Source organism: Gopherus evgoodei, chromosome 17 (genome assembly GCF_007399415.2).
Source record: "Gopherus evgoodei ecotype Sinaloan lineage chromosome 17, rGopEvg1_v1.p, whole genome shotgun sequence".
Classification (NCBI taxonomy): Eukaryota; Metazoa; Chordata; order Testudines; family Testudinidae; genus Gopherus; species Gopherus evgoodei.
Window position 1 is genome coordinate 4,626,098 of NC_044338.1, and position 21,616 is coordinate 4,647,713.

At 48.2% G+C, this 21,616-nt stretch overlaps 1 protein-coding gene across 6 annotated transcripts in view; it reads left to right on the forward strand.

The window, feature by feature from the left end:
- RPH3AL (rabphilin 3A like (without C2 domains)) overlaps window positions 1–21,616 on the forward strand; it is a 96,595-nt gene that overhangs the window by 58,920 nt on the left and 16,059 nt on the right. For all 6 annotated transcript variants that reach the window (XM_030536668.1, XM_030536667.1, XM_030536669.1 and 3 more), the window contains one exon: window positions 4,770–4,941. In XM_030536668.1, the coding sequence (XP_030392528.1) occupies window positions 4,770–4,941 (172 nt within the window). The remainder of the gene's footprint in view (window positions 1–4,769; window positions 4,942–21,616) is intronic.

The following is a 21,616-nucleotide window of genomic DNA, read 5'->3' on the forward strand; positions in this document are numbered from 1 at the left end:
TTGTACCTTCCCTGAAGGTGTTGGCTCTCCTTGGTGTTGGGTATTTTATAGCGACATGGCATATTCAGAGCTGAATTAATAAAGAGAAAAGCAGAGTGCTTCTGTCCCCCACAACAGATACATGGAAACACTCTGTATCATCAACCCCAACTGTTCAAAAATCATGAGATTGGCTTAGAAACCATCAGGGTTTTTTATTTAAAAGAAAATTGGGGTTCTATATATTTGCCCTCTGAGCCTGCAGGAGGCACCCTAGAGTGAGCTCAGGTTCCATTTTCATACTTGTTTTTTATAGCTATAAGAACTAGAAACTTCTTTTAAAAAAAAAAAAAGAAAGAAAGCTGGGATTGTTGCATAATCACCTGACTCCAGGAGTTTGGGCTTTAATTTAAACATCAGATGAAACTCACGCTAAAATCATGAGAGTTTAGGCTATGCCCACGCTGCAATCAGAGGTGGAATTGCAGCATGTGTAGACATAACCAAGCTAGCTTTGATCTAGCTTACTTGAATAACAATAGCAGTGACCTCTTCAGCACAGATGGGAGTGTGGGCTAGCCACCAGATTAATTACCCAGGGTCCCTGGCTTCCCCTGAATCCCCTTCTGCCATGGCTTTGCTGCTCCTGGTGGACTCGCTAGCTAGATTAAAGCTAGCTATGTGCGTATGCCTGCAGTTGTAGTGTAGACGCACCATGGAAAGAGGCTGTGGGCTGTTGCTTTATGTTAGGTCACAACCCCTAATACAAGTGAGGGGCACATGCTTCATAGGCTGGACTTCAGCAGCAGTGCTGCTCTTTTGCAGCCAGGTGGGGAGACTTTCCACAGATTCAGCTTCCGCTGGGTGAAACTTTATCCACTCTAACTTTTGGCCTGTGTCAGAGGCCAGGTCTACACCACAGCCAGGGCCGGTGCTTCCATTTAGGCGACCTAGGCGGTCGCCTAGGGCGCTAGGATTTGAGGGGGGCAGCATTTTGCCACCCTTGGTGGCAATTCGGCGGCGGGAGATCCTTCCACGCTCCAGATCTTCGGCGGCAATTCTGCGGCGGGTCCTTCACTCGCTCCGGGACCCGCCGCCAAAGTGCCTCGAAGACCGGGAGCCACGGAAGGACCCCCGCACCTCAGAATTGCTGCCAACAACCAGGAGCGTGGAAGGACCCCTGCCTAGGGCGCCAAAAATCCTGGTGCCGCTCCTGACCACAGCCTTGCATCGGTATAACTGTGTCCCTTAGGGGTGTGAAAAATCCATACCCTTGAGCAACATAGTTCTATCAGCCTAAACCCTGGTGTGCACAGCACTAAGTCAGCAGGAGAGTGTGTCCTCAGTACTGGCTCCCTCGAAAAGTCTCCACTCCCTCTTACGTTTATCAGCAGAGACAATGTTGTAGGAGCAATGTGAAATGATAAACGTGTTCTTTATTAGCGAACAAGTGGGAGGAGGTGTCGGAGATTTGGCTGTCTGGAGCATAACTGCTTAATTGCCATTGTTTCTGTTGCTATACTGGGGAAGGAATTGGGAACTGTAGTTCTTCAGCCCCTGCCCTCTCAGAAACCACCTCTTCTTATGGAAGTGCACCGTGGCTCAGCTCACGACTCAACCCAGGGTCTGTCACGCTGCGGAAAGGGGTTTCCAGGCCAGTCACTGGTGACCGTTTGATTTCGTGGTTCATGTTCAGCCCTAAAATATTTTCACTTTGGCCATGTCTACATCTAAAATTTTGCAGCGCTGGTTGTTACAGCTGTATTAGTACAGCTGTATAGGGCCAGCGCTGCAGAGTGGCCACACTTACAGCAACCAGCGCTGCAAGTGGTGTTAGATGTGGCCACACTGCAGCGCTGTTGGGCGGCTTCAAGGGGGGTTCCGGGACGAGAGAGCAAACCGGGAAAGGAAACCAGCTTCGCCGCGGTTTGCTCTCTCGGTCCCGGAGCCACCCAGCAAACCGCAGGGAAGGAGACCTGCTTGCTCGGGGTTCCGGGACCGAGAGAGCAAACCGGGAACGCCGCGGTTTGCTCTCTCGGTCCCGGAGCCAGCCAGCAAACCGCAGGGAAGGAGACCTGCTTGCTCGGGGTTCCGGGACCGAGAGAGCAAACCGGGAACGCCGCGGTTTGCTCTCTCGGTCCCGGAGCCACCCAGCAAACCGCAGGGAAGGAGACCTGCTTGCTCGGGGTTCCGGGACCGAGAGAGCAAACCGGGAACGCCGCGGTTTGCTCTCTCGGTCCCGGAGCCACCCAGCAAACCGCAGGGAAGGAGACCTGCTTGCTCGGGGTTCCGGGACCGAGAGAGCAAACCGCAGCGAAGCTGGTCTCCTTTCCCGGTTTGCGCTCTCGGTCCCGGAACCCCGAGCAAGCAGGTCTCCTTCCCTGCGGTTTGCTGGGTGGCTCCGGGAACGCGAGAGCAAACCGCGGCGAAGCTGGTCTCCTTTCCCGGTTTCCTCTCTCGTTCCCCGAACCGCCGAGCAAGCGGTTCTCCTTCCCTGCGGTTTGCTGGCTGGCTCCGGGACCGAGAGAGCAAACCGGGAAAGGAAACCAGCTTGATTACCAGAGGCTTCCTCCTTCCACGGAGGTCAAGAAAAGCGCTGGTAACTGTCTACATTGGATTACCAGCGCTGGATCACCAGCGCTGGATCCTCTACACCCGAGACAAAACGGGAGTACGGCCAGCGCTGCAAACAGGGAGTTGCAGCGCTGGTGGTGCCCTGCAGATGTGTACACCTTCAAAGTTGCAGCGCTGTAACTCCCTCACCAGCGCTGCAACTTTCTGATGTAGACAAGCCCTTTCAAGCATGTTAGAGGCCAGAGCAACTGACTTACTAAAAAGAACTAGCACTATACCGGGGCTGAGCTGGTATAGCAGAACCCCAGTGCTGAGCCTGACAGGCAGCATAGACCAGCGCAGAGGGCACTGGACTGTGAATTGATAAACTTGGGCTTTGTTCCCCACTCTGCCTCTAACCAACTGTCAGATTGTAGGTAAATCACTTAACTTCTCCATGCCTCAGTTTCCTCATCTGTGAAACAGGGACGATGATGATTCTTCCCTGCATGCAAAAAGTCCTCTAGCAATGCTAAATGCTGTTATCATCATCGAGCATTTCAAGCACTGTTTGATTATGCCCTGCTGTAAAAATGCAAGTTGCAGAATCCCTGGTACAATTAAGTGTGCCCCCCATTGCACCTGTGTTTGTACTGAGACCCACACTTCCAAAGTGCTTTGAGGACACAGGGTGAAAAGTTCAGTAAGAACCACCAAGTACGGCTGTTTCCTCCGTCAGCTGCACCAGCCCCAAGCAGAGCTGCAAGATTCACATTCTGCATGAAATATTTAAGGATTTGATCTGTTGTAATATATCCACTTATTCTTGGACACTGTGTCTCATTAGTTCATTATTCTGTGTGCTGGGAGGCTCAAATGAAATTACATTTTCCACTATTTATTCTCCTTCACTGCTGCTCACCTCCTCTGCATCCCCACGCTTTATGTTAAATATGTTTAACACGGTTGCTTCATCGCAGTGTTATTAAAAACTAAATTAGAGAGAGATTACAAGTTACTGCCCTTTCCATGCCTGCTGCACGTTTGAGTTGGCTGAGCTTTCTTTGTGCTTGTATTTTCAAGTTCTTCGAGTGATTGCTCATACCAATTTCATTTAGGTGTGCGCACACTGTGTACACAGTCGTTGAAAAGTTTTCCCTTAGCAGCGCCCGTTGGGTTGGGTCGGCTGTGGAACCCCTTGCAGTAGCGCCTTCATGGTGCTGAATATATGCCCCTGCCGACCCGGCCCCTCCTCAGTTCCTTTGTACCGCCAGTGACGGCCGTTGGAATGGTGATCACTTGCTGAGCAAGTATTCTTTTCATAGTGTAGTTAGTTTAGTTTAGTTGTAGTTTGCAACCAGCTAGCAGGGGAAGCAGTGGATTCTCTCTCTTGAGGTCTTCAGATCATGGTGGGATGCCTTCCTGCGACACGTGCTTTATTCAAGTAACTCCAGAATTAAACAGGATGAAATCCTATGCCCAAAATTTATACCCCTGAGCTCTCTTCCCACCAGGCCAGGAGTAGGACAAACTGCTACCTTTCAGGTGGGGCCAACTTTATTTCCAATGAACCTCCCGTCCCTTCGCCCCATCTCCACTTGCGCTTCCCTGCGGCTAAGTATAACACATGGAAGCCCCTACCAGCTCCTAGTCTGGGATATCCCCTAGCTGTACACATGCTCTCACTAGATAGTCTATTGGTCCCTTGTGGCTGGTTGCACTAGCAAGTCAGCTAACCTGACCTTGCTGTTATAAAGTTGTGCCCTATTTCTAATTTGAATTTATCTGGTTTATTGACATCTCTGATAATCTGTTGCTGCCACATGGGGGAGGTTGTCCATTGCAGAGAGCGCCTCGGGGATCACCGGATCCTTGCAGTGGGTCTGACTGGCGATCTTTGCAAAGCATGCTGGGTCTGCTTCAGAGGAGCCTTTAACTCTCCTTCCTTTTGTGTTTGTCTTAGGAGGAGAGAGATGGAGCTTCAGAAGAGGGCCTGGGGAGAGGAATGTCACTCTAGCAGTGATGAGTGTTATCCCCACAGGGATGTCCTGATGTTCACATAATAACTTGCTCCAGGGAACTGGTGTTACTCTGTCACTGCAGGTCTCAGTTGGGTGGGGGCTAACCAGCCAAAGCATGCTGGCATAGCATAGTCGATGGGACAGTCTCTGGGCCCACATGCTCCTGCTAGGAACACGCACTGGCCTATGGGTAAACACGTCTCTGTCTCCGAACAGGTTTGGAAGAGGTCTGGTGCATGGTTCTACAAAGGACTGCCTAAGTACATCGTGCCTTTGAAAACCACCAAAACCAGTGAACTGCGTCTGCGGCCTCGACAAGCCGAGCCAGATGTGCAAGAAGTGAAGGGCGTTGGGACAGACCGCTCCTACACCTGGGCCAGAGGGAGAGGTCAGTCGTTAATTTCTTCCCTGCGTTTTCCTGTCTCCAGAGGACTGGGAATGAGTCGAGTGCAGTGGGGCTGAGGCCTCTCATTGGTATTCACTCAAGAGTTCTGAAGGAACTCAAATGTGAAATTGCAGAGCTACTAATTATAGTCTGTAACCTATCATTTAAATCAGCTTCTGTACCAGATGACTGGAGGATAGCTAATGTGATGCCAATTTTTAAAAAGGGCTCCAGAGGTGATCCTGGCAATTACGGCCTTGTAAGCCTGACTTCAGTACTGGGGAAACTGGTTGAAACTATAATAAAGAACAATATTGTCAGAGGTATAGATGAGCATAATTTGTTGAGGAAGAGTCAACATAGTTTTAGTAAAGGGAAATCATGCGTCACTGATCTACAAGAATTCTTTGAGGGGGGGGGGTCAACAAGCGTGTGGACCAAGGGATCCAGTCGATATAGTGTAATTAGATTTTCAGAAAGCCTTTGGCAAGGTCCCTCCGAAAGGCTCTTACGCAAAGTAAACTGCCACGGGATAAGAGGGAAGATACTCTCATGGATTGGTAACTGGTTAAAAGATAGGAAACAAAGGGTAGGTATAGGTGGTCAGTTTTCAGAAAGGAGAGAGGTAAGTAGTGGTGTTCCCCAGGAGTCTGTTCTGGGATCAGTCCTATCAACATATTCATAAACGATCTGGAAAAAGGGATAAACAGTGAGGTGGCAAAATTTGCAGATGATACAAAACTACTCAAGATAGTTAAGTCCCATGCAGACTGCGAAGAGCTACAAAAGGATCTCTTGAAACAGGGTGACTGGGCAACAAAATGGCAGATGAAATTCAGTGTTGATAAATGCAAAGTAATGCACACTGGAAAACATAATCCCAACTATACATATAAAATGATGGGGTCTAAATTAACTGTTACCACTCAAGAAAGAGATCTTGTCGTCATTGTGGATAGTTCTCTGAAAACATCCACTCAGTGTACACAGTGCCTGGGCTGGATTTCTGCATTTTCCTGGGTTTTAGGGCTAAATCCAGAGACTGGGCCAGCTGGGCTGTGGTGGGATTTGGCAGACTTGTGCCTGTAGTAAAGTAAAGGGGTTTTGTTGCAGGCCAGTCCTGCTCTGGACTGTTGTGGACTGGGGTCAATGTGACCTGTGAAGGAAAGGAGTGTGATGGGGACTCCATTCCTTTAACTTGCACGGTATGGTCTGCAGCAGTGCCTGTTTCCTAGTGATTCGCACATAGAACTGGGAGCTCTTGGTTTCTGCCATTCGCTCAGTGTGTGACTCAAATCCTTTCCCCAAGCTCCATGCCTCAGTTTCCTTCTCTGTAGCGAGGGGATAATGATACTGCCCCACCTCCCACAAGGGATTATTAGTGTGTGCAAGGCAAAGCACTGCTCATCTCAGCCCGCTCCCTGCAATCATTGCTAATAACGATTGATTACAGGACTGTGAGAGAGGCCAGAAGGGGCGTAGCTGCTCCGTATGTGTGGTGTGCGCATTACATTTATAACAGGCAGAAGAACTCGCTCTCGGAGGCAGATGAGTCAGATCTTTCACTGTTAAGAGATGTCTGCTTTTCCAAATGGGAGAGGCTGGCTTCTGTTGTCTGAGACCCTGTATCCTTCTCTCTTCCACGCTGAAGAGACGTAGATGAAGTTGAGGGCTGTGCGGCTAGGGACGAGAGGGGCGTTCAAATCTCTGTGGTTTCTTCCAGCGTTTCTCAGCCTTTCTGATACCAAGGACTGGCTTGCTGCCTTCGTAAACTGCGTCAGGAAGCTCTCAGGGCTGGCGCCAATCTACGGACTGGTAGTTGAGAAACGCTGGGCTACTCCATCCTTGAGCCCTCTGCTGAGGCTGCCAGTAGAAGGATCGGTTGTGATGTAGCACCTGACTGCTGAGACCTAGGCTGCAGCATCCCATCCGTCCCACCAGCTCATTTAGCCCTTCCCACTGATCAGCCATTAGATGGTGACCATGTTCAGTCTCTGCTGATTTAGCCCAGTGTCCAGAGGCAAAAGGCTCTGCAGATCCTCCTGAGCCATCTGCACCTGCTTGTGTTTGGGCAGGATAGTAACTGCTGTTGGAGAGTGACACAGGTTAACAAAGGTTTCCAGGCAGTCGGCTCAGAGAGGGGTTGAACGAACCGGCTCAGGCTGGGTGAAATGAAGCTGTGAGCCTTCATTCCCCTGGAGCACGTGTGCGTCGGTGGAGTGCAGAAGGGGTTCACAGCACAAACTGATAGGTGCAGTGCTATGAAAGTACACTCCTCCCCAGCCCCGGGATAGCAGCCTACAAAGAGCTTGGGATTTCTGCTGTCCTCTGAAGCATTGATCTTTGCCAGAAGCAGATAAAGTAGACAGATCAATGATCTTATCTGGCCTGGATGCTCCTATGCTTTAGTGTGGTGGCTCCAGCATGGCCCACTAGGTAGAATGAAAGACTCACTTTCTCTCTCCAGCAAAACTTAACAGGTGCTGAATAAAGGAACTTACTGGCAGAATTATACTGGTGTAATTATACTGCTATAGCTATACAGGAATACCTTCCCTCGCGGACGCTCATATTCCAGCCGAAGGGGGGATTTTTCCAATTTACCTTATATTGCCTTGGAAGTGGTATAAAACCCTCTTCTGAGAGAGTAGGAGAGGAACTGAGTCACTGGTAGTCAAGTGGAGTCCAGGCCCAGGCTGCCTATGCTGAGCTAATGAAAGAGAAATAAGCCCCTCTGAGTAGTTAATTGAATAACAAGCACCTGGGCCAGCTAGAAAGCCATCAGGGCTCAGTTTCAGGGAGGTCCTCAGACAGAGAAACTCTTCTAAGGGAGAGGAGCTCCCAAAGACCCCAGGTCTCAAGGAGGAGGGCTGGGCATCCCATCAGCCCAAGGGGTCAGACTTTGTCATGTTTAGTTGGCTTTAATAAAGTGGAACCCCAACAGGGGAATCATCTTACACGTGTTCGGACTGTGTGGACTTCTCAAAGGGCCCTGAGATAAGAGAAACTGAGGCAGGAAGGGGCGTGCCTGCCCTGTTGCAGCCTCCCCAGCACTGCCACCCCAGCATACTGGGGGCAGTGGGCCTTCTTACCTGCTGAGTGGCAGGGAGGTGGCAGGGCCCCAGTCGTTAGTCCTGCCCAGAAATGGGGCCCCAGGCATGTCTCAGTCTGGCCCTGAGGCCATCAGCAAATAGGATGTGTGCTGTGCCGTTTCCCCTCTGAACCAGTGTCTGGATGTGGTAGGTGTGGGGCAGAAGCGCCTCTCCCAAGGCAGCAGAGTGCATGTTCCAGCTCTGTACCACGTCCCCTGTCCCCCTCACATCTTCCACGTACGCAGACAATCTCCAGTTGCTGCCTTTGCTGTGTCGAGCCATCGCTTCTGTTTGGTCACACTCAGCTCTGCTATTAATCACAGCAGCAGCGGAACTTGGTTTCCCTAGCGTCATCTTGGTGAAAAACAATTGGATACTTTTGGAAAGCGGAACTGCCGGTTTCCTTTGTGGACCAGCTGATCAGTGCTGCAGAACTAAAGCACCACCATGTTGTGTTGATTCCTTTCCGTTTCTTTCCAGCGGATTAGCAGAACTGCCTGCTCTCGCCGTCCTGTTGCCTCTTGCCATTAAGCCTCCCAAATCAGGGGAACTTTGAAGTGTTCTTTCTACTCTTTCCCTCATGCTTGGGGCTAGATCTCATCAATGTTAATGCAGGAAATGGCGTTTTTAATAATGAGTCTTGGGAGTTTGGTTTTGCTAACATCATATTAAGGCGCAAGCTAAGGTAGCACTCCCAGCCCCTACTGAAATTTTCCTAATTAAAGACAAAATTAATCAAGAGTGACCGGTTGTGTTTTCACCCAGGAGAGGATTAGAGGAGCTTGTCTTGGCAAATGGACCAAGTGATGTATTTAAGGACTCAGAGTAACTCAACTAAAATGTTCCTCCTTTAAGAGGTTAGCTGATCCCAAACCCATGGAATTTGGTGGGAGTCTTACCGTTGACTTTAGCAGGTTTTGGGTTAAGCCCAGGGTGCCTAAAACCAGTACCCGGAATCTTATTCTGGTACCAGGTGTTTTGTCCTGGATTGTAGCAGATGGAATACGGGAACTAAAAAGGTTATTTTTGTCCTAATGAAATAATAAGCAGGCAGGTTTCTACCTTGTTACGCTAGTGTAAATCTGGAGTGGCTCTGTTGCTGCTAATGGGGCATAATTAGCATAATAATGGAATTATGCCAGAGTTAACTGAGAGCAAAATTTGGCCCAATGACTTTTCAAATGATCCCTTAGGGTACATCTACCCTACAAAACAAAACCGACGGCCACCAGTCTCTGAGCCTGGGTCAGCGGGCTGGGGCTCATGAGGTTTGTGCTACCGGACTAAAAATAGCTGTGTGGACATTCCCACTGGAGCCCAGGCTCCAAAACCCTCTTCATGTTTCAGAACCTGAGCTCCAGCCCTTGTGGGCAGTGGTTTCCCCAGGAATTGAAATTAGGAGGGTTGTTCGCATTTACAGGGTAGGTGTCAGGACCAATGAGATAAATAAAAGAGATATGAATAAAGTAAATGATTTGTTAGGATTATGCAAATTTAACATAAGAATGATGCAGGTTACACCAAACACATGACAGGTCTAGATTTCTAAAAAAAATACATTTAAAAAAATATATTTAATTTAAATTGACTTTTGAAAAGTAAGCCATCATGGAGTAAGAGGAAAGTCCTCTCATGGATCAGTAACTGGTTAAAAGATGGGAAACAAAGGGTAGGAATAAATTATCAGTTGTCAGAATGGAGAGAGATAAATAGTGGTATCCCTGAGGGGTCGGTACTGGGACTATTACTGTTCAACATATTCATAAATGATCTGGAAAAATGGGTAAACAGTGAGGTGGCAAAATTTGCAGATGATAGAAAACTATTCAAGATAGTTAAGTCCCAGGCAGACTGCGAAGAATTACAAAGGGATCTCATAAAATTGGGTGATTGGGCAACAAAAATGGCAGATGAAATTTAATGTTGATAAATGCAAAGTAATGCACATTGGAAAGCAATCTCAACTATACATACAAAATGATGGCATCTGAATTAGCTGTTAACACTCATGAAAGATCTTGGAGTCATTGTGGATAGTTCTCTGAAAACATCCGCTCAATGCGCAGCAGCAGTCACAAAAGCAAACAATGTTGCGAATCTTTAAGAAAGGGATAGATAAGACAGAAAATATCATATTGCCTCTGTATAAATCCATGGTACGTGCACACCTTGAATAGTGTGTGCAGATCTGGTCACCCATCCTAAAAATATATATATTGGAATTGGAAAAGGTACAGAGATGGGCAACTAAAATAATTAGGGATATGAAACAGGAGGAGAGATTAAAATGACTGGGAATTTTCAGCTTAGAAAAGAGATGACTAATGGGGATATGATACAGGTCTACAAAATCTTGACTGGTGCAAAGAAAGTGAATGAGGAAATTTTATTTAATCCTTCACATAACATAAGAACTAGCAGTCACCCAATGAAATTAATAGGCAGCAGGTTTTTAAAAAAACAAAAGGAAGTACTTCTTCACACAATATAAAGTCAACCCAGGGAACTCTTTGCCAGGGGATGCTGTGAAGACCAAAACTATAATAGGAATATAAAAAGAACTAGATAAATTCCTGGAGAACAGGTCCATCTGTGGCTGTTAGCCAGGATGGGGAGGGATGCAATACCATGCTCTGAGTGTCCCTAGCCTGTTTGCCAGAATGGGAATGGGCAACAGGGAATGGTCACTTGATGATTACCTGTTCTGTTCATTCCCTCTGAAGCACCTGGCCTTGACCACTGTTGTAAGACAGGGTACTGGGCTATATGGACCATTGGTCTGACCCAGTATGACCATTCTTATGTAAAAATTAATAATAATAAAAATGTTTAGTACAGAAACTCCCCAACATAATGACCTCCCAAGATGATGATAATGTGAGATAACAACCTTGGCAAATAATGCATTTAAAAAATCTTGGCCTACTAGGAAACATTTATTTAAGTTTCCATTCCCAGTCACAAATCTAGCATTCTGGAGCAAAGTGACTAAAATATAGTCCAACAAACAAATGTTTATTTAACATGCCCCTCACTTTTCCCTCCATCGCACTCCACTCACCGGTGTTGTCCTTGGTCAGTGGAGATTCAGAGTTCAGAGGTGCTTTCACGTGAGTACACTTGCCAGGTGGGGGACAAGAAGGCACCTTGCTTGTTCCTCCAGCTGCTCACTGTTCGCTCTGGCCACGTCTGTTCGTTGTGCCATTGTTCATTCCACCACTCTGTTGCCAATGGCCCTGCACAGTCACCTTCGGCTGCCACCTGGCACTGTGACCTCTGCGAGTTGGTCTCTTGAGGTTCCACCAGCTCTCAGTGATTTCAGCTGAGCTCTCAGTGTGGGAACCTCGCTCGCTGCTAGTGCAGTCTGGGCTGTCTCTTACACAAAAACACTGTCCCACAGGAACACTGTCCCCACAACAGGACTAAGCACTTAGACCTGATTGTCAGTGATTTCAGCTGCAGTGGTCACTTAACAGAACAAAAGATTCTCTGTGGAGCCTAATCAGCTCTGTCTTTAAACAATGGAGAGGGACAGGTCCCCACCCTCTCTCTTGATGCCTTCAAATCATCACAGGTTAAGTACAGTTCTACTGCCCTTTACTCATACAATAAGAACAACATTTCATCCCCCATTCCCCCCATATTCAAGTGGTGTGTAACCCAACCCCAGGCAAAATCTATCACTTGGACAACACAGATCTGTTTGTGGATACCTAGGTAGATTAGGTTTGAATGTAAATATAATCTGGCCCTGAAGCCTTTCCGCACAGCCCCAGCTCATCACTAGCTGTCAGGGAGAGCTCATTTAGACTTTGCTTACAAATCATCATTTGAAATTATTAGGTTGGCCAACATCACCGAAATGAATGCACTGACATCATAAAAAACAACAGCTGTATAAGGAAGCAAGGAAGCTAGTCTGTGTTCATACTTTTAAAATCTATTATACTTTTTCAGATACACATATTTTATCATACATGCTATAAGCTTTTAAAGTGTGTATTAATGTTTCAGTTTAAATTCAGATTTCCAAACAGTCACTAAATTGGTATGTAACTAGCTCACAAAACTTGGGGGGGTGTTGGGGAAATTCAGGAGGGGTGTAGGGAAATGACTGCTTGTGGAACTTTCTACACTGTTCTCTTTGGACCTGTAGCATGAACCCCGTGAGCCTGAGTCTGCTGACCTAGGTGGATGTGGGTCCTCCCGCCACCTCCCTTGAGGTATAGACATACCCGTAGACTCTGTCCTTCTCCCACTGGAGTCAGTGGCAAAATCTGTCCTTGGTTTCAGTGCAAGGGAGTTCAGACCTCTAATTAATTTAGGGTTCTCTCTTCTGAATGTTTTTCACAGTGAGGTTATAGATGGCTTCCTTGGGGGTACCCATCCTGTCCATCTGAGTGCCAAACGTTTTGCCTAACAGCATTTCTCTCTTTTTGATATGCATAGAAGGTGCGTGTGAAACTGGAGGTGAAAAGCCACACATCAGTGAAGTAGAGGAATCGGACCAAATGAGCTACTCATCATTTCTTTCTTGAAAGAGAGTTGTGATCCGAGCACAGGACTGTGAACCAGTGGCACTGACTCTGTCTGCGAGCCAGTCACTTAGCCAGACTGCATCAGTTTCCCCATCTGTAAAATGGAGGTTAAATGGTACTGGGAATCATCTTCCTCATGCTGGGTACAATTATTGGCCTTTCTCCAGAAAAAATAATTACAAGTGTAAACAAAATTACTGATATGTATTTGCTTAGTGCTGCCATCGTCTACATATTGTGCGGAAACCATTACAAAGACCTTACCCCAAAGAGTTTTCAGTCTGAGAGATGCAACCAGTGTAATAAAATCCTACCCAGACATACTACATTTACGTTTGGCCTGATTCCACTGCTGTCAGTGAAGACCTTTCTGTTTCAAATGCTTGTGGAAACGTCAGAAGAGAGGCCGGGATGCTCAGGTCAGACATTGCTCTCACAGTAGGCTGGGTAGTTTGTTTTGAATAAGTAGCTCCCATAAATACCATTCAGGCACCAGGAACAGTGAAGAAGCAGCCCAGGAATAACAAAGCCGCTTTGATAAACCGGGACCCTTCATTGATCCAAGCGGTGCTATTCCTTTCTCGTGTGCTTACAGACCTATGGCTTGTTTGGTTTATGGGAGAAATAATATCAAACGGGTCCTTAGTGCCTTTAATATCCTGTCACTTTCTTCTCTTGTTCTTCTCCGACATGGCTCTAGTGCTCTGGTTGCCACAAAATCACCATCTCCAATGTGGTGTACAACCTTTCTTTCCCTAATGCTGGCTGGATCTTGCTGGGGATCTGCTTCCCCTGGCCTCCTTCCCGCGTGTCTTATGGTAGCTGCCCTCCCCAGATGTGGCAGACAGTTCCCCAACCCCTAAGTTGCTGGCTGCTATACAAGCGCACAGGGAGAGGGAGTAGAGCTGCCAGTCTAATTAGATGAGGTGGACAAAGGGGGTGAAGAAAGGAGGATTGTTACCCCTGTTTTACAGGTGGGGAGCTGAGGCCTACGGGAAGGATGTTCTCTAGGTCAGTGAGTCGAGGCATGAATCACTTGCATTCTGATTTTTCCCCGCTCTGGTGCCCACAGGTCAGCACTTTGTTCCTCTCTGCTCCTGTCACCAGGCCCCTCTTGCTCAGATGTTTAACCCACTCCCTTCTCTTCGGCTCTGCCTGCCCCTTTCAATGCAGCCTTTGCAGATAATCAGACTGCGAGGCCATGTGCTGAGCTGGCATCCCCGAGGCACCCAGCCATGAGCTGTAGTTATGTCGCCAGCCTGCATTGAAAGCCGCACCTCATCTGGGCTAGGGTATGGAAGGTGCTAGGTGACACATGCTAACAGCCTGCTTTAGACAAGACAATGCCATTGGCACATGTTCAGCTGGCAAACTCGACGGGTTTAACATATCTTATCGCTACCTGGCTGCTAACGTGTGTTAGCAACACCTTCCAAAGCCTGGGGCACACAAACCCAGTACGGCCGCCATGTAAAATCCCACCTCTGTTGAGCAGACATGCTCAGAAAGGAATCGTGGCATTAATGTACCTGCCTCTCTCGCAGAACCAGAGAGGTTAACTTCTGAGGCTGCTCGTAATGGGCTTTTTGTTCCCTTGAGCGACAGTAAGGGGAAGATGGTTGGCTTAAGGCAGACAAACGCCTCTTGTGAGGCTTCGCAGTGACCTCAGTCCTCCAGGCTTTTGAAGAGTTGAAGCAAAGCACAGGAGACTTGGGATCAAGCCTTGGCATCAAGGTGAATTAAAGAAACCTGCTTGGCAGCAGGAGCATAATTAATCTGCTGCCTGTAGCTGAGTAGTTGAGCAGCTCAGGTGTGTGCAGCAGCAAGTCTGGAAGCTGAAATCCCTCTGTTATATCCCAGCAGAAGGGGCTCCTCATCCCGGCTATCAGACTGAGGTGAACATTTTGTCACATCATATTTTACATACTTCAAGGGGAGGCCTCTATCGATGAGTCTAGCTTTGAACTCGGGTAAAGGCCTTACAGCAGAGCACACCAGGCAGTTGCTGCAGCTGGTGAATAACATCACATGGGGATTAGGATGGTTGGCTGATTTTTGAGTCCCCTGCGCTGATCCGAGGGGAAGGATGGTCCAGTGGGTCTCTGGAAACCTGGGTTCAATTCCCAGCTCTTCCACAGACTCCCTGGGTGACATGAACAAGTCACTCGGTCTCCCTGTGTCTCAGCTCTCCATCTGTAAAACAGGGATAATAGCCTTGCCCTGCCTCACAGGGGCATTGAGGGAGATCCAGTAGAGACCAAGCTGCTCAGATGCTACAGCAGTGGGGCCACAGAAGGACCTAGATAGAGCAAGCTCCCGCCTGTCAATGTGCTCAATCCTGAGGCAGTCACTTGTTCTTGCACTGCGACTGCTGAGGGGTGAGGGGATGGCTTAATGGTTTAAGCATCACAAATGAAATCCTTAGGCTTGGTGGAACCACTGGTGTGAATTCAGCAACGTGGACCTGTTAGCTGTGCGTGTGGCTTTTCAGGGAAGAGTTTAAAACCCAGTGTCCGGCCTGCTTTACGTGAGCATTATAGGCATGTTCAGAAGTTATGGGGTTTGTCCACATATCCTTGGCCAACTTCTGCATTCAGTGCCTGTCGACTGCTGAGCCTCAGTCCAGAGCTGGCTGCATTTTGAAAGTGCTGGGTGTATGAACCTTGGGATAAAGGGCACTGTGTAAATATGCAATATTATTGCTACTTGTGACACACGTTTACCAGCTGAATTATGAACAAGTCCATCCAACCCCTCTCCCTGCTGGCCCCAGGACTTTAAATGTTCCTTTTAACACAAAAATAATTCTAGTCTTGTCTTCCTGGCTGTGAAGAAACTTTCCCTGCGTGTGACCCTTTGTCCTGCCCTCTGAAACAGCAGCTCAGAGAGGGGCAAGTTACTCCTGTGCTCATTTCGATGATTCTGAAGCCACGTTAATGCCTTTGCTGCCCATAACAGAGGTATGCAACTGTTTTGGGACAGTTAGTGGAGCTTACTCCAGTGGGTGGAGTTTGAAATCATGGGTGGAGCTTAACTAAAATACCATTCCTCATTCCCCCACCGTCTCCACACCCCAACTCTGTAAGGGATCTGGGTAGGGTCCTGGTAACTGTTTATACTGTGTCCTGTGGCCATCTATGAAGACCTGGGGTGGGGAGGAGAAAGCCAGCCAGAAATGGGGCTCTGTTTGGGGCATTCAACTGAAGCGGGTGGTGGGGAAGGGAGGTACAAAGCCTTTGAAACACGCTTGGTCACTGCTTACTGCCTGACACCTGCGAGTGTGCTTAGTGGAAGAAAAGCAGGAGTTTTGTACACACCCATTCTCCCTCGCTGACACCAGGATTTGCTATTGCCTTTAGTCTTTCTGTAATAAACAAGCAGTTGCCATGGGAACTCTGCTATTATTTAAGTCACAAATATGTATTGTCCCCATGAGAATGGCAGTCACGTTTCCTGTCCTCGAGGACAGATCTGCTAGCTATGGTGGCACATTTGGGTGTTTGCAGTAGGACAGGAGGGACCTGGGCCGTTAGGGGAGAGTTGCCAAATTAATAGCAGACACTTTCTTTCAGGCACCTTTGAATCCTACAGGAGAAAAATTAAGGGAGCCCCCTCCTCCAAAAAAAGGGTCTGGTCCCTAAGCAGTGGCATCACGTGTGGTGTCAGAATTTCACACAGCCATGTTCTTCAACTCTTGTCTCTTCTAACAATGGGCACAAGTCCTGTTGCCATGGGGTGTGCTGAGGTGTCAGTCACTCTGCGGGCGGCACAGAGAGCAGCTGTGGGGCGCAAGACAATGCAGTTTAGGTTTCTGCAACATCTTTGTGCAGGAATTATATCCCCAGGTTATGGCACCCAATTAATGCATGTTATGCTCAATTAAAGAGCTAAAAATTGTTTATTATCGAGAGGGCTTAACTCCTCCAGAACATCCCTTTTTCCCCTCAGGCACCGCACCACTCTTTTGCCATCCACCCGTCAAACCCTCTACCTGGACCCTCTTTTCATCCCACCTCTTCCTGTCCCCGCTCCGCCCAGGTACTTATATAGCCTCCATCTCTGTAGTACCCAGTGCCTGCGGCACAGAGCTCAAATGGCTTCCTAAGGCCCTATGGGGGGAGTTGAACACCGATCTCCAGGTGCCTGATTCGGTGATTAGGGCATTAGCCTGGGAACCAGGGTCAGTTCCCTGCTCCGGCACAGACATACTGTGTGACCTTGGGAAGGTCGGATAGCCTCTCCGTGCCTTTGTGAAATGGCAATAAGAGCCCTACCCTGCCTCACAGAGGGGCTGTGAGGAGAAATCCATTCATGATTGGGAGGGCCATTGAAGTGCTTTAGATTGACTTAGCCCCAAGATCAGCCTCCCTGCCTCCATCTCCAGTGCCTGCCACCTTTGCCTCTTTCCAAAGAAAACATCCCTCCTGTCCTTTGCAGTTGCAGCACCATAACTGCACTGTCCACAGAGAAACGTGGAGTCAACAATGGCACAGGGCACCTTGCATGGCCCTGCACCCCTGAATGCATGACTCGTCAGGGCCGACCCCAATGTCGCTTGTAGTTTGTAATTGGTCTTTTCCTGTGAGTGTGAGCTTAGCAGCTGTTTTCTCTGCATCTTTCCTTTGATACTTTGTGGAGGGGGGAGTTGTTGTTAGACACTTCTCCTTCCCCACAGTACCAGGGGCTGATTGCTCCAGGAGAGAGAGCTCAGAAAGTGCTCTTTAAAAACGTGATGTCAACACTCAGCTGCACTCGACTGGTAAACACAGCTCGAATGCGTGGGACTTGGTGCCCACCCCCACTGTGAAGGATTCGCTTGGTAAGACCATTCCCGTTGCAGGCAAGAGGGTACAAAAGCAGTCAGGGATTTGTCTGATTTGTCTGTCTGAGGCTAGAAAACCTTGTGCTGTCCTCCCAGGCCAAGCAGGGTTTGCTGGGTCAGTACTTGCTTGAGAAAGCATCTGGGAATGGCATGGTACTGGTGAATCAGCAGGAGACATTCTGTTCTTCCCACTCAGCCAGATTTCACCGTGGGCTCAGAGGGCCCTGGCCTCTGGCAGCACCCAGGAGGCAGAAGGCCAAGGTCCTGATTACCTGTTGTTTGCTTCTTTTTCTTAAGAGTAATGGTGTTGACTCTGCTGTCTGCCAAATTTCAACTGGCTTCTCATCGGTCTACCAGGGATAGCTCAGTGGTTTGAATATTGGCCTGCTAAACCCAGGATTGTGAGTTCATTATAGGGATCTGGAGCAAAAATCTGTCTGGGGATTGGTCCCGCTTTGACCTCCTGAGGTCCCTTCCAACCCTGATATTCTATGATTCTACCTAAAAGCCTCCTGTAGTTTTATTTAGACTACAGTATTCTTCTTCATCTCCTGTCCTGTTGTGTAGTGTTGCTATGAGCTGTTAAAAGAGCCACTGTGTTCTGCTCCAGACTTGGCTGCAGGAGAACTAATCCCTATATTTATCCCTTTTTAACAGTGTGTTGTCTTAGTTACTTAATGTTTGTAAAGCACTATAAGTTCTTCTGGTGACAGGTGTTATCCAAGTGTCAGGTATTATAATTAATATGAGCTTATTCACAGGGCTATCGAAGGAAAGGGGCGTAAATGTCTATCTGGGTTCTCCAACCTCCCCAAAATCCCTCCTGATTTCTCTTTCTTCACCTCAAATTCAAATTTCCCGGTGCCTACGGGAGTGTGGATAGGAGTCAGTCTTTCAGATCATTAGACAGCAACAGAAGCTGTCAGGTTTATTATGTTGGCACCTAGGGATCCCACACAGCTGAGATCTGGGCCCCATTCTGATAGGCTCACAGTCTAGACAAGACAGACACAGGGTGGGAGGGGGAACAGAACCATAGAGAACTGGCCCAGGTAACTTGCCCAAGGTCACACAGCAGAGCTGGGAGTGGAACCAGAGTCCCTCTTCACTGCCTTATCTGTTGGGCTGGGCTGCTGCTCCTTTATAATTTGACTGCCAGACGCTGAGCATCCATGCCTTGTGACACAGCTCCAGTGCCTTGCTTGGCCCTAGCCCTCGCTCTTTACAGGCAATCTTGGAGTTCTCACCCAGGGATTACCTCGGCTGCTTTATTGCTGCGTGCAGCGTTTCTGAAGCCAGTGGTGACTGCTCTCCTGTCTTGCTGTATAGGTTCTTATACTACTTTCCAGTATCTGAGCGCTTCCAGTCAGGCATTCAGCAATGTGACCAACATCTGTCATGTGTTCATTCTCTCATCCTCTCTCTGGGGGAGGAGCGTATCCAGTGCAGTAGAGTTTTAGGTTTTGTTTTCTAAAATATACATGTGTTAATGTCAGAGATGGCAAGTCAAAGAATTGTGCCTGGCTATTGGAATGGGAGGCGGGGAGGTTTGGGATGATCCTTAGTTCCTGGAGAAGTTAATTGCTCCATCCCCAGGCCACCCCCCGAGAATGCTGTGTCTCCCACGGAGGTGAGCTTCACCCTTATTTGTAGAGAGCTCCATTGTGCCAGAGGAGTGAAGTTGTTCACCACGGCCTTCATCCCAGAGCTTGTGGCCATGAAGCACCTGCAAGATTTTACTGACACCAAGAACTTGATTCTCAGCAGAGGCCTCTCCACTCTGCAGTATGGTTCCCCTGCTGGGGTGGCAAAGCCAGGATTTGTTGGGTTTCAGTGCATGCTACAAAGCCCTTCTGGCTACTCAGGCTTCTGCATGAGCAGCATTCACTGAAGGGGGAAAAATTGAAGGTCCCAGAGTTGGGGAATAGGTGTTTATTGCCAGGGCTTAGAAACTGCTTCCGGCAGCCAGAAGACAGCACCTGCCAATCAGAGGGCAGTACGGGAGATGCTAGTTCTGGGAGCTACAGCTCTAGTGTTCAGATTTCCTAAGCATCTGAAATGCATGTGGCTCTTGTTGGTTTCATGATTGGTCATAGGGTTCTGAACAGCCTCAGTAAAACTAACCCAGGTCTGCCCAGGGAGCCGGCTACGAACCCCAAGATCCTGGAGGTGGAGAGGAGGGATAGAGGAGCATGGGAGATGGCAGAGGCTGCTTGATGGGACACTGATGAAGATCTTTAATTACCAAAAGCAGATTAGGAGCTGGCTGTCCATTCTCATTTGAAAGGCAGCAGCATTGCTTAAAAACATAGCAGTAAATATCAGTCCGAACGAGATGATGAAGGACAAAGATAGATATCACATGCTCTGAAAATACAGCCACCCCGAAGACTCCTAGTGATATATCAGCATCTGCTTGAGCGCCAGATTTATGTTGTCTGGGCTCCGCAATACTCCAGCAACAAGCCAAGCAGCCTTGGGAGAAAAATTACTTTTAAAAAGAAACATCAGCACTCTGGGCAATTTCTACACTAGCAGCAGCAGCGGAAGCTAGAGCAGAGTGGGCTGCTCCTGCCATCAGTGGTGTCTTGCAATCATGAATATCTGTCTCATCCCAAGCCATCCCTCTCTGGCGCATTTAAAGCCAAACAGGGTTGCATGATAAAACTATCTCACCTTGATTCATCGGTGGGCCCTCCTCAGCAGTCACCTCTTCACAGTGAATGATGTAAAGGAGACTTCTCCCAAATAACCCTTCCCTTCCCTTCCCCGCCCACACTTTTCTTTTTAAGTGGCTCTAGGAGGCAGGAGCAGAGATGGAAGAATTTGTTAATCTAAACACCTTGTTCATAAACTCCAAAGGGTCCACTTTTCAGCAAAGGGGAGGGAATTTAAGCTACGTATTAGGATAAGCTTCCTAAATCGGAGGGTATTTAAGCTCTGGAACTGGCTTCCAAGAGAGATTGAAGAGTCCCATCATCGGAGGTTTGTAAGAACAGGTTGGACTCACACCTGTCACAGGGATGCTGTAGGTTATTTGGTTCTGCCTCAGCACAGACGGCTGGACTAGGTGACCTCTCAAGGTCCCTTCCAGCCCAACATTTCTGTGATTATAAAAATCAAGCAGTAGGACCTGGAGGGTGGGGTGCCTGAGGGAGTTAGGTGACTGTCAGTGGGAACTGCATGCCTAAATCCCATGGGCACCGAATCAGAATGCACAATTAGCTGAGGCCTCTGGTTTATAGTGACAGGCCTGCTTGATTCTTGGGAAAAGTAATGACTGTTCTTAACAAAATAAACCCCCTTGTTTTAAGGCTCTTGGACAGAAGAGCCATCCCTGCTGGTACATTCCCATCTGTAATGCAGTTATGGTCTCTGCTATGCGCGGCTCCTTTCTCAGCAGTATTTATTAAAGCTGATGAGAGGTGTGACCAACTTCTGACAGCGCAGTTAGACAGCTGAAGGCTGGGCCAGTCCGGGAGGGTGAATCATAAACACAGTAAGAGTTGCTGCCATTGAGGAACAAGCTGATTGGAGTGAGAAAATTGGCTGGCGGGCTGCACTCCCTCTTCAGCTCCGCAGAGCCATTCTGATCAAGATTGCCCTGTGAAGATAGCTGGCAGCGAGGTCAATTTCTATAGCCTTCCAATAATGCCAGCAGCCAGGTTTAATATACTCAGAGATGATACTCAAGAAATGCGTTATTTTAGATATTAAAATTTTTGTAGTAAAAGAAAATTCATGTCCTACAGCAAGCTGCCTGCACGCGATAATGCTTGCAGAGGACTTTGGTGGAACAGTTCAACAGCCTGCCTGCATGCGGGGAAATATACTAGCCCTTGTCCTGCCTCTGTGCTGTACAGTGTAAATCAGTGTGCAGCTTTGCAAAGCTCGTGTGTTAATCTGAATGCTGGTGAGAAGTGACAGCCCTGTCTTAGGTACTTTATATCTTCCATTTCCATAGTATCTGAGCATCTCACAGTCTCTGAAGCACTTATCCTTCCAATACCCCAGTGAGGCAGGGCATTTCCACTGTCTCCATTGTACAAGTGGGGAACTGTGTCCCAGACAGACAAAGTGACTTGCCCAAGGTGATAGAGGGAGTCAGTGGCAGAGCAGGGAATTGAATCCCAAACTAGCACCCTGACCACTGGTCTCTTCTTCCTCTCTACATTGGGCAACAATGTCCTTTCTTGATCTGAAGAATAGTGACAGTGCGCAGTTTG